At 43.2% G+C, this 13574-nt stretch overlaps 1 protein-coding gene across 4 annotated transcripts in view; it reads left to right on the forward strand.

Moving 5' to 3' along the window:
- The first annotated feature begins 362 nt into the window (after positions 1-362).
- LOC121578392 (semaphorin-3F-like) overlaps positions 363-13574 on the forward strand; it is a 72466-nt gene continuing 59254 nt past the window's right edge. For all 4 annotated transcript variants that reach the window (XM_041892748.2, XM_041892749.2, XM_041892750.2 and 1 more), the window contains exons 1-2: positions 363-701; positions 4183-4343. In XM_041892748.2, coding sequence (XP_041748682.1) covers positions 4229-4343 — 115 coding nt within the window. In that variant the 5' untranslated portion in view covers positions 363-701; positions 4183-4228. The remainder of the gene's footprint in view (positions 702-4182; positions 4344-13574) is intronic.

Consider the following 13574-nt stretch of genomic DNA (forward strand, 5'->3'; position numbering starts at 1 on the left):
AGACATTTTCAAACACATGGAAGCTGCGAGTGCAGTGGAAATAGGTATCTCTAGACATCACTGAAATACTCTGGATGGATTAATGTCTTATGTGATCTGATGTAAATCACCAACACAAATAGCCTAAGCTTAGGGATATGTATAAGTAAAATGTGTATTCTGAAATGTCCAGTTTTGAAGTTAGACCTACTCTACCTGTGGACTATGGATGCTGATGTGCAATCTTGCCATTGTGTTACAGGCACATCATTTTCAAGGGGGCGGTACAGATGCGTCTGCGGCTAAGGTAAGTTCCCGCCCCATGGGTGTGTGTCTATGTAGGCTACGGGCGAGCGCACTGTATCCACCTGCCATTGCGTCTCGCCTCCAGTAGCCTACAGAGCTGTGGTTTGTATGCCGCGTTTCAACTTTAGCAACTGCTCAATTTCAAGGAATAACAGATATTAACGAGAACAACAAAGTGGGATTGTGTGTATGCTCGAGACAAGAGTAGAGAATAGGAGACAAATATTGCAAGTTTAGGAGATTGCCAAGTTCATTTGGAGCCATAGCTTTGTTGCCGGGAAATCGTGCAGGATCTCCGCGGCTTCATTCGTACATTGGGGACGGAGAAGGCGAATTTAGTAGGATTTTGTTAACTGCCTTCTAAATGACTGTTATGACTGGAATCGACATAATTTCCAACGGGCAATAATAACCAGGTAGGCACAACTGTAGGGTACTTTATTGATCTAATGTTTTCATGCATAAGGTTTTTCATTCAAATCATGACTCATATGTCCGTGTTGAATTATTTATTCTCCTAAGAGATTATTATCAAAACAATGCCTCCAGTAATTGAGTCGAACTACAATTGGTGATTTAGGCCTATTGTCTATTGTGTTTCAGTCCACTTAGCCAGATAAGAAGGTAATGATGCTTTCTGTAAACCAATCCATTTTTGTTAGGTCTCTGTTTATTTTTATTTTTATTTTTATTAGGCCTACACTTTTTTCTGTATGGCTGCATGAGGAACAATATAAGCGTTCAGATCCTGTAGGCTATGGCTTGATATTAGCCATAATTCCTCTGCATTTCAAACTGCTATGGGAGTTCTTGCATGGTCTTTTCAGCTACTTCTCACGAGAGTGAAGAAGCCAGCATTTTATAGCGTTCAAGTTTCTTTAGCCAACAACAGGCTGTAGAAGCCTGCGCTCTGCGCTCCTGTGTGTGTGGTTTCAAACAGTCAATAGACTGTTCGTTGTTCGCTTATAACAGGAGCTTTATCCAACTTATATCCAGTCTATGTCTTTTAAGAGTAGCCTAATTCATTTTCTATTGCACAGACTTTTAATGTTATTCTAGTTCATTATAGCCTAAATCCCATTCCCGAATAAATAAGGAATGTGTAGTGTTTTCTTTATATTCATTAAGCAGCGGTGGCCCATCGCTGTTGTCATCGCTGCAAAAAGCCTCTGCGTAAAAACAGAAAGCAAAATAATTTATATATATATATATATATATATATATGCCGAGACACGCGCTTTTAAATGGAAAGTCGCTCTCATTCGGAACTTGATCCGGAGGCAGCCTTTGACCCCATACCCTGTTGACCCACGTTTACGAACAGAACAGTGATAGATGGCTAAATAAAGTATTTCAATAGCCTTTATGGGCTCCAAACCCCATAAATCAAGCACAATATTTAAATGATCTTTACTAATGAGGTGCTTTGTTAAATAGGCCTATCCTAGGTGCTTTTAGCGTTGCGGATGTATTTACATACACTAGCAGTGCTTTCAATTGTATTGGGTTGCACAAAAACAGTCCTTGCAATGCCAGAAATTAAATACAATTTCATTTCAACTTGTGCTGGTGGGGAGGACGGTTGGTCATTATGAAGGGGGAATTTGAGACAATAGCTAAAGCATCATATTATATATATATATATACATATATATATATATATATATACATATATATATATATATACAGTGGGGAGAACAAGTATTTGATACACTGCCGATTTTGCAGGTTTTCCTACTTACAAAGCATGTAGAGGTCTGTACTTTTTATCATAGGTACACTTCAACTGTGAGAGACGGAATCCAAAACAAAAATCCAGAAAATCACATTGTATGATTTTTAAGTAATTAATTTGCATTTTATTGCATGACATAAGTATTTGATACATCAGAAAAGCAGAACTTAATATTTGCTACAGAAACCTTTGTTTGCAATTACAGAGATCATATGTTTCCTGTAGGTCTTGACCAGGTTTGCACACACTGCAGCAGGGATTTTGGCCCACTCCTCCATACAGACCTTCTCCAGATCCTTCAGGTTTCGGGGCTGTCGCTGGGCAATACGGACTTTCAGCTCCCTCCAAATATGTTCTATTGGGTTCAGGTCTGGAGACGGGCTAGGCCACTCCAGGACCTTGAGATGCTTCTTACGGAGCAACTCCTTAGTTGCCCTGGCTATGTGTTTCGGGTCGTTGTCATGCTGGAAGACCCAGCCACGACCCATCTTCAATACTCTTACTGAGGGAAGGAGGTTGTTGGCCAAGATCTCGCGATACATGGCCCCATCCATCCTCCCCTCAATACGGTGCAGTCGTCCTGTCCCCTTTGCAGAAAAGTATCCCCAAAGAATGATGTTTCCATCTCCATGCTTCACGGTTGGGATGGTGTTCTTGGGGTTGTACTCATCCTTCTTCTTCCTCCAAACACGGCGAGTGGAGTTTAGACCAAAAGCTCTATTTTTGTCTCATCAGACCACATGACCTTCTCCCATTCCTCCTCTGGATCATCCAGATGGTCATTGGCAAACTTCAGACGGGCCTAGACATGCGCTGGCTTGAGCAGGGGGACCTTGCGTGCGCTGCAGGATTTTAATCCATGACGGCGTAGTGTGTTACTAATGGTTTTCTTTGAGACTGTGGTCCCAGCTCTCTTCAGGTCATTGACCAGGTCCTGTCGTGTAGTTCTGGGCTGATCTCTCACCTTCCTCATGATCATTGATGCCCCACGAGGTGAGATCTTGCATGGAGCCCCAGACCGAGGGTGATTGACCGTCATCTGAACTTCTTCCATTTTCTAATAATTGTGCCAACAGTTGTTGCCTTCTCACCAAGCTGCTTGCCTATTGTCCTGTAGCCCATCCCAGCCTTGTGCAGGTCTACAATTTTATCCCTGATGTCCTTACACAGCTCTCTGATCTTGGCCATTGTGGAGAGGTTGGAGTCTGTTTGATTGAGTGTGTGGACAGGTGTCTTTTATACAGGTAACGAGTGCACTGAAGTCCACAAGCATTGGGAAAAGGTGCGAGAAGGAGAGTGCGTAAATACAAGAAGGAATTCTACAGCGAACAAAATCATCATGCTGTTTGAATATGGCTGCTATGAAAGTGAACTGTATTTGCGTGTGATCAGGGGTGTATTCAGTCCGCCGATTCTATTGAAAACCTTTTCTGAAACAGGGATAAACATACTTGAATTTGTCCAATAGAAACTCTCGTTTGCAACTGTTGGATTATTGATTACACCCTAGATCAGCTAGACAGGCAAGAGTGTGCAAGGCAGCATTTCCAGGGTTGGTAGTAAAGTGCCATAGGAACAGTTATCCTCCCCTTGCAAGATGTCCAATGCCACAGTGAGTTGCTTCATGACTGTACAATATTGCCTCAGGAATTGATACTCCCGGTCAGTGATGCTTTCTACCCCCAGTTGAGTGCAGAGAGTGCCAACTCTGCAATGGGGAAAATCAATGTTTTAGACGCTTCTGGCATTTTTTATCTCCCTCACTAAAGCATGCGTAAACAGGAACTTGGTGAGAGGACCTCAAACTCAGGACGAAAACAATTAGAATCTGGGGCGGGGGGCTTTTAAATATTGTGCCAACAGAGAGGGAATCAAAATAATTATCACAAATATTTATTTGGATCAATAACTGTAATAGGATGGGAATGATAACAAAAGTAACGAAGTAACGATGACCTATCTTTGATCAGTAACTGTAATATATGACTTACATTGGAACAGTACTCCGTTATATTACTCATTACCGCAAAGAGTAATATTATTACTGTAACACGTTACTTTGTAACGTATTACCCCCAAAACTGGTGGCAGGTGTGTGTGTTGCAGGTTTTTGTATGGGGGTGTGGTACAGAGCTGATCATCCTCTCCCTCTCTTTCCTCAGGTACCTGGACTCTCTCTCCTCCTCTGTGTCTGGAAGCGGAGGGACCATGCTGTGGGACAAACTGTGGTGGCTGTCCACCTTGCTGGCCCTGTCTGCCCAGGCACTACCCACACTGCCCATTGAGCCCCTCTCTGCCCCTCGGGTTTTCCTCTCCTTCAAAGGTAAGACACAATCACACATTTAGTTATCTTACCTTGTTGGTGTGGTTCTCTGTGCCTGAAAACAGGTGGATAGTATTTCCCTGTATGTGAGCTCTAGTGGTTGCTTTTATTTTCACAGCTCATCCTAGCTTTGTGTACAGTTTAGGGGGACTAGGAAGGCGTTACAGCCAGCTACGTGCCTGGCTTGGCACACCGTGGTGCCAGTGGAAGCCCAGTCTCCTCTCTCTGGCTATGAAGGCGTTACAGCCAGCTACGTGCCTGGCTTGGCACACCGTGGTGTCAGTGGAAGCCCAGTCCCCTCTCTCTGGCTAGGAAGGCATTACAGCCAGCTACGTGCCTGGCTTGGCACACCGTGGTGTCAGTGGGAACCCAGTCCCCTCTCTCTGGCTAGGAAGGCGTTACAGCCAGCTACGTGCCTGGCTTGGCACACCGTGGTGTCAGTGGGAACCCAGTCTCCTCTCTCTTGATTATCTGCTGAGAGAGGAGGGTAATGAGAGAGATGAGCAGAGGAGAGAAGAAGTGCTGTTTGTGCCTACTGTTCATTAAACAGTGTCTGACTGACTACCACAGTCCTCCAACAGCGCTTTGTCTGCCCTCGGCTCCCCTCTGAAATCAAGTTGGATTTAACACTTGGCTGGGCACACATCCAGAGAGCCGAGCGTATTATGAATACTTTTCATTGCCACATGAGGCCCTGTCTGTGTAGTGAACTGTACCTTGAAAGTGGACCTTTATGGTGGACCATAATCTCTGATCCTTTATCAATCCTCTTGTTGACCTAATCACTGTGTGCTTGTAAGGCTAATTGTGATGTGAACCCTGGTGTGGAGCTCAAAGGAGAGGAGGCCTCGCTAAGCCTCCAGATGTCTTTAAATCCTCATCACCTCACGTGGGGAATGAGAATAGATTCTGCACTTTCTTTTGTTTTTGTCTGCAAGTTATGTGGAATTAGGCAACCTGAGTGTCTCTCTCTCTCGCTCTCTCTCTCCTCTCTCTCTCTCTCTCTCTCTCTCTTGCTCTCTCTCTCTCTCTCTCTCTCTCTCTCTCTCTCTCTCTCTCTCTTGCTCTCTCTCTCTCTCTCTCTTTCTTTTTGCTTACCTGTCGGTTTTCACTCTAATTAAGTTGGTTTTCACAACCCACTGGTTTCAAGTTTACAATCGCACTGCTCCAAAATGGGGATTTCTTTCCAATTTCCTTTAAATTAGTTCCTTTTGTGTTTTTTTTATTGGTTTCCTATAGGGTCGTTCCATTTGAATTCAATCACTTTTTGACTGCTTCCCTTTTGATTTGAACAAAACTTTCCATACATATTTGCCCATTGTAGAAGTGGTCAGAAAGTGACTTTTTGGACCTGAATGTCAAAACATATAGATGAATAGAAATTCAAGAAATTATCAGATAATTTGATAACCCTGTTTGTAAGATTTTAAATGATATCAAACTCAACCGTTAATCCTTTCCAGTAATGAATACTTGGATGTTTCATCGTATCATTGGGTATGCAAAATGAGGTAAACTTTGAGCGCCGATGTCTCCTGAATGTTTTGTCATTTAGGTCCAAAAAGTCACTTTCTGACCTTTTCTACCATGGGCAAATATGAATGGAAAGTTTTGTTCAAATCAAAAGAAAAATATTTGAAATCAAATGAAACTACCCTATATGCTTGACAGAGCAACTTCACTTTGTTGTCGACTAGAATTGAACATGAGCTGCACATTTTCTAATTGTGTTGTTTTGGCTCACACTAAGGGGAATTGTTTTTAAATGTGCCCATATTGATTCCTTTATGGACCTTGGTGAGCCAAATAATTAGCTACACATTTTACAAAGGATATACATGGGGGGCAAGATTCCTTGGAGCTTTCCAGGGGGGCTTGGCTGAATTTTAACAACCTCTTGAAAATGCAACTCTAATCTCCTTATAGCCATCCAACTGTTTTTAACAAGCTTTTTGTTTTCAACGCTCCAAGCTTTACACAACCTATTGCACCCACTGGTTCATGCTGGCAATCTCTGTCTATTGAAGCAGTTATACATTGTGGACTGTGTTGCCAAAATGTAGATGCTAACCTGTGGCATTAGTGTGGCATCAGGCTAATACCATTAGTGTGGTCTGATGGTCCAAATGTCTTCTTTAATCTGGTTGGTCTGTTGCCAAACGCTAAGGTTAAAACCTTCAACTCAAGTTTCAATGTCATACTTGTAGACAGTTTTGGACAGTTTTGTAAACCAGTTTTTTTTATGTAATTCTGTGTTGTTGTCATGTCATAATCTTGGATGAGTTTGAGTTGCTGTTGGCCTTGTGCTGGTCATTAGAGTGGTTAGACTTTGGCCAGTCCTATCTGCTGAGGAGAACTCAGACCGTCAGACAGAGTAACTAAAACAAGTTGGGGAGTTCGTTTGGTATGTCTGGCATTATTGATTGCTTTGAGGCTGCAAGTTGGTGCCTTGCAACACAGACACTTTCTGATTTCCATTAACTTTGTGTATATATAAAAATACAAGCACTTCCTTCTTTGGATGAGGACTCGAGGGCTTGTAGGCTCCCGCTACATGGAGAACATGTTCATCATCAGTCAACTCACTCAGGGAACCTGCGCTACAGACAATCTCACAGAGACCTTGGTCTGCCATACTGATGCATCTAAGATATAAGAGGCATTTTTTCAGTTAATGCTACTACCCTGGTTGAATCCACATTCAAGTCATGTTTGTTCATGTTGCCATTTAATGTACCTTTGTCACAGTTCAAAATTGAGGTTCTATTTTCATAGAAATGTTATAGATCTATTTTATCTTCTGACGTTTTTTCCTCAACGGAGAGAGAGAGAGAAAAGCTTTCTGCTGAATGAGTGAAAGCTTTAAGGATTTACATGCTAAACGATGGCCCGGAGGGGAGAGGGGAGAGACACGTCACACGCTAGCCATCACATAACGCCATTGTGACATGACAGCAGATTCACTTTGATTCATTCCCAGCACAGTGGTTAGGAAAAGCTAAATGCTCTAGGTAATTGTTGCACATGTTGTTTAGAATGTAGTTTTCTGTCATTCTGAGCTGAATATATTTATTCAACTGACATTCTCATCTGAGTATTGAGTTCATTTTCAGTTTTCTTGATTCAGAAATAATTTTTGATGAAAAGATCCCACATCCGTCTATAGTTTCTGTTGAATAATATCAGTCTGTCTACTTTATCTTCTAATCTATGCTTGAATTCAAATAGCTTAAGTCCCCATCAGGCCTGAGCTTTCTATATAAGTTCCTATCAGTTGTCTGTAGTATAGTGAGGTCTATAAAAGCAACCAGTGAGGGGGTCAGAGTCAGTGCAGGGCTCGGAGTTATCACCTGTGATAAGGGAAGGGTAAACAGCGGCTCAGAGTAAAGGCATGTCCACTCAGGACTCGTAAGCATCGATCATCTCCCATACTGCTTTAGCAGTATAATAAGCTGAATGGGGAAGAAAAAACATTGGCACATGTACAAACAGGCAGGCATGCACACCGTTTTACAACTATTGTATATACTACGGCACCGTAGTATAGAAGTGCTCCCTCATACAGTCACACACACAAAAACACACATGCATGCTCACATACACGTTAAACATCTTTTCGAAGTGCTTATCACAGGCTGGTTAGCCAACATATTTTAATGTTATGAGATAAAGAGGGCACTTAGGTCTTCAAAGAACAGAGAGTGTGTTTACAGACATTGCTGAGACCTATAGTAGATATATAAATGTTGCCTCACTTTCTTCCGGCTTTTGGTTGGGTGTTTTCTTTTGGGGTCAGTGGAAATTGCTGGCAAAGTGGATGGTAGAGGTTGTAATACAATGTTACAACACAAACAAAGCACCACCACTGTGTTCCTTATTAAGTGTACCTTCTGCCATCTTTATTTGTAAAGAGTGAATAGGACTGACTGGTTTTAGCTTCTGAGGGAAGAACTCCTATATTTATGCTCAAACAAGCTCTGTAATCACATGCTATTTTGGGTGTGGGGCTCCTCAGGGGTCATGACCCCCAAAACAGGATCCAGTCACACTTGAGCTTAACTAACTGCCCCCACACCCTGGGAGAATGGGAGCGTATTAGCTAGTAATAGCTTGTTACGCTAATCTTCAGTTACATTCTAAAGTGTTTAACGTTGTTTTCCTTTTGCCTTTGGTTCAGGGTGAAACACCTGGAAACAGAGTTGCCAGTGAGCGAGGGAGAGAAAAAGAACACTTGAAATTGGAGAGAAAACGCATGGCCAGACTGTGATGAGTGTGATGGAAGGAGTCAGGCGCAGGAGGGTAATCACCGAATACAGAGTTTATTCCTTCGTTACACAAAATACGCTGGAATAGCGACAAACGAAACAGGCACAGGGGAAACTATCTACCCTGGCAATACACTGTAACGGTATCTCCATACAATACATAGGCCCAGGGGAAATATCTACCCTGGCAACAAAATGGTACGAGTAGCTCCACCGAGCTCCACTACTCTCACATTCAAACAATCACCCACAAGGACAAGGGGGCAGAGAGAACACTTATACACGGACTAATGAGGGGATTAGAACCAGGTGTGTGTGATTGACAAGACAAGACAAATGTGATGATGATAATTGGGGCGGGAGTGGTTAGTAAGCCGGTGACGACGAACGCCGATGCCTGCCCGAACAAGGAGGGGAGGCAGCCTCGGCGGAAGTCGTGACACAGACAGTCATGTAATTTGACTATTTCTCATACAGAATCTCAAGGTTATTTCAACTTCCCCTGGCTTTTCTCTTTCCCCCCTCTCTTTATCTTTTTCTATCACATAACGTAACGGTACCACAAAGAGCTCAGTGTTAGGCACCTCTCCTGTCTGTGCTCTCGGGGTGGACTATATTAACACAGATGTCATCTCTGACTATATGTCTGCTTCCCTATTCTGTGAATTAGGCTGCTACTCACAGTGACCTTCACTTAGACTTCATTCAAAAGTGTTCTTCAAAAGTGCTTTCCTCTCCATCATAAATATAGTGGGGGAAAAAAGTATTTAGTCAGCCACCAATTGTGCAAGTTCTCCCACTTAAAAAGATGAGAGAGGCCTGTAATTTTCATCATAGGTACACGTCAACTATGACAGACAAAATGAGAAAAAAATATCCAGAAAATCACATTGTAGGATTTTTAATGAATTTATTTGCAAATTATGGTGGAAAATAAGTATTTGGTCAATAACAAAAGTTTCTCAATACTTTGTTGTATACCCTTTGTTGGCAATGACACAGGTCAAACGTTTTCTGTAAGTCTTCACAAGGTTTTCACACACTGTTGCTGGTATTTTGGCCCATTCCTCCATGCAGATCTCCTCTAGAGCAGTGATGTTTTGGGGCTGTCGCTGGGCAACACAGACTTTCAACTCCCTCCAAAGATTTTCTATGGGGTTGAGATCTGGAGACTGGCTAGGCCACTCCAGGACCTTGAAATGCTTCTTACGAAGCCACTCCTTCATTGCCCGGGCGGTGTGTTTGGGATCATTGTCATGCTGAAAGACCCAGCCACGTTTCATCTTCAATGCCCTTGCTGATGGAAGGAGGTTTTCACTCAAAATCTCACGATACATGGCCCCATTCATTCTTTCCTTTACACGGATCAGTCTACCTGGTCCCTTTGCAGAAAAACAGCCCCAAAGCATGATGTTTCCACCCCCATGCTTCACAGTAGGTATGGTGTTCTTTGGATGCAACTCAGCATTCTTTGTCCTCCAAACACGACGAGTTGAGTTTTTACCAAAAAGTTATATTTTGGTTTCATCTGACCATATGACATTCTCCCAATCCTCTTCTGGATCATCCAAATGCACTCTAGCAACTTCAGACGGGCCTGGACACGTCTGGCACTGCATGATTTGAGTCCCTGGCGGCGTAGTGTGTTACTGATGGTAGGCTTTGTTACTTTGGTCCCAGCTCTCTGCAGGTCATTCACTAGGTCCCCCCGTGTGGTTCTGGGATTTTTGCTCACCGTTCTTGGGATCATTTTGACCCCACGGGGTGAGATCTTGCGTGGAGCCCCAAATCGAGGGAGATTATCAGTGGTCTTGTATGTCTTCCATTTCCTAATAATTGCTCCCACAGTTGATTTCTTCAAATCAAGCTGCTTACCTATTGCAGATTCAGTCTTCCCAGCCTGGTGCAGGTCTACAATTTTGTTTCTGGTGTCCTTAGACAGCTCTTTGGTCTTGGCCATAGTGGAGTTTGGAGTGTGACTGTTTGAGGTTGTGGACAGGTGTCTTTTATACTGATAACAAGTTCAAACAGGTGCCATTAATACAGGTAACGAGTGGAGGACAGAGGAGCCTCTTAAAGAAGAAGTTACAGGTCTGTGAGAGCCAGAAATCTTGCTTGTTTGTAGGTGACCAAATACTTATTTTCCACCATAATTTGCAAATAAATTAATTAAAAATCCTACAATGTGATTTTCTGGAAAAAAAATTCTCAATTTGTCTGTCATAGTTGACGTGTACCTATGATGAAACTTACAGGCCTCTCTCATCTTTTTAAGTGGGAGAACTTGCACAATTGGTGGCTGACTAAATACTTTTTTACCCCACTGTAAGCATGCCCCATTCAAAAAAATCAGAACTAAGAACAGATATAGCCCCTGGTTCACCCCAGACTTGACTGTCCTTGTCCAGCACAAAAGCATCCTGTGGCGTACTGCATTAGCATCAAACAGCCCCTGTGATATGCAACTTTTCAGGGAAGTCAGGAACCAATTTACACAATCAGTTAGGAAAGCAAAGGCTAGCTTTTTCAAACAGAAATGTGCATCCTGTAGCACTAACTCCAAAAGGTTTTGGGACATTGTAAAGTCCATGGAGAATAAGAGCACCTCCTCCCAGCTACCCACTGCACTGAGGCTAGGAAACACTGTCACCACTGATAAATCTACAACAATCGAGAATTTCAATAAGCATTTTGCTACAGCTGGCCATGCTTTCCACCTGTATACCCCTACCCCAGCCACCAGCTCTGCACCATCCGCTGCAACTTGCCCATGCCCCCCCGCTTCTTCTTCACCCAAATTCAGATAGCTGATGTCCTGAAAGAGCTGCTAAAACTGGACCCCTACAAATCAGCTGGGCGAGACAATCTGGACCCTTTCTTTCTAAAATTAGCCGCCAAAATTGTCGCAACCCCTATTACTAGCCTGTTCAACCTCTCTTTCGTATCGTCTGAGATCCCCAGAGATTGGAAAGCTGCCGCGGTCATCCCCCTCTTCAAAGGGGGTGACACTCTAGATCCAAACTGTTACAGACCTATATCCATCCTGCCCTGCCTTTCGAAAGTATTTGAAAGAAAAGTTAACAAACAGATCACCGACCATTTCGAATCCCACCGTACCTTCTCCGCTATGCAATCTGGTTTCCGAGCTGGTCATGGGTGCACCTCAGCCACGCTCAAGGTCCTAAAATATATAATAACCGCGATCGATAAAAGACAGTACTGTGCAGCCGTCTTCATCGACCTGGCCAAGGCTTTTGACTCTGTCATTCACTGCATTCTTATTGGCAGATTAAATAGCCTTGGTTTTTCAAATGACTGCCTCGCCTGGTTCACCAACTACTTCTCAGATAGAGTTCAATGTGTCAAATCGGAGGGCCTGTTGTCTGGACCTCTGGCAGTCTCTATGGGGGTGCCACAGGGTTCAATTATTGGGCCGACTCTATTCTCTGTGTATATCAATGATGTCGCTCTTGCTGCTGGTGATTCTCATATCCACCTCTACGCAGACGACACCATTTTGTATACATCTGGCCCTTCATTGGACACTGTGTTAACAAACCTCCAAACAAGCTTCAATGCCATACAACACTCCTTCCGTGGCCCCCAACTGCTCTTAAATGCTAGTAAAACTAAATGCATGCTCTTCAATCGAACGCTGCTTGCACCCGCCCGCCCGACTAGAATCACTAGTCTGGGGTCTGACTTAGAATAACTACAAATACCTAGGTGTCTGGTTAGACCGTAAACTTTCCTTCCAGACTCACATTAAGCATCTCCAATCCAAAGTTAAATCTAGAATCAGCTTCCTATTTTGCAACAAAGCCTCCTTCACTCATGCTGCCAAACATGCCCTCGTAAAACTGACTATCCTACCAATCCTTGACTTCGCCGATGTCATTTACAAAATAGCTTCCAACACTCTACTCAGCAAATTGGATATAGTCTATCACAGTGCCATCCGTTTTGTCACCAAAGCCCCATATACTACCCACCATTGTGACCTGTATGCTCTCGTTGGCTGGCCCTCACTACATATTCGTTGCCAAACCCACTGGCTCCAGGTTATCTATAAATCCCTTCTAGGCAAATCCCCGCCTTATCTTAGATAATTGGTCACCATAGCACCCACCCGTAGTATGCGTTCCAGCAGGTATATCTCACTGGTCATCCCCAAAGCCAACACCTCCTTTGGCCGCCATTCCTTCCAGTTCTCTGCTGCAAATGACTGGAACGAACTGCAAAAATCTCTGAAGCTGGAGACACTTATCTCGCTCACTAACTTTAAGCATCAGTTGTCAGAGCAGCTTACCGATCACTGCACCTGTACACAGCCCATCTGTAATTAGCCGACCCATCCCCATATTGTTATTTACATTGTTATTTATTTTGCTCATTTGCACCCCAGTATCTCTATTTGCACATCATCTTCTGCACATCTATCAATCCAGTGTTAATACTAAATTGTAATTATTTTGCACTATGGCCTATTTATTGCCTTACCTCCATAACTTACTACATTTGCACACACTGTATCAAATCAAATCAAATCAAATCGTATTTGCCACATGCGCCGAATACAACAGGTGTATACATTACCGTGTAATGCTTACTTACAGCCCTTAACCAACTATGCATTTATTTAAAAAAAATCAAAAATAAAACAACAACAACAAAAAAGTGTTGAGAAAAAAAGAGCAGAATTAAAATAAAATAACAGTAGGGAGGCTATATACAGGGGGGTACCGGTGCAGAGTAAATGTGTGGGGGCACCGGCTAGTTGAGGTAATATGTACATGTGGGTAGAGTTAAAGTGACTATGCATAAATCATTAACAGAGTAGCAGCAGCATAAAAAGATGGGGTGGGGGTGGGGGGGTGGGGGGGGGGGGCAGTGCAAATAGTCCAGGTAGCCATGATTAGCTTTTCAGGAGTATTATGGCTTGGGGGTAGAAGCTGTTGAGAAGCCT

The sequence above is a fragment of the Coregonus clupeaformis genome, chromosome 12, assembly GCF_020615455.1.
Source record: "Coregonus clupeaformis isolate EN_2021a chromosome 12, ASM2061545v1, whole genome shotgun sequence".
Lineage (NCBI taxonomy): Eukaryota > Metazoa > Chordata > Actinopteri > Salmoniformes > Salmonidae > Coregonus > Coregonus clupeaformis.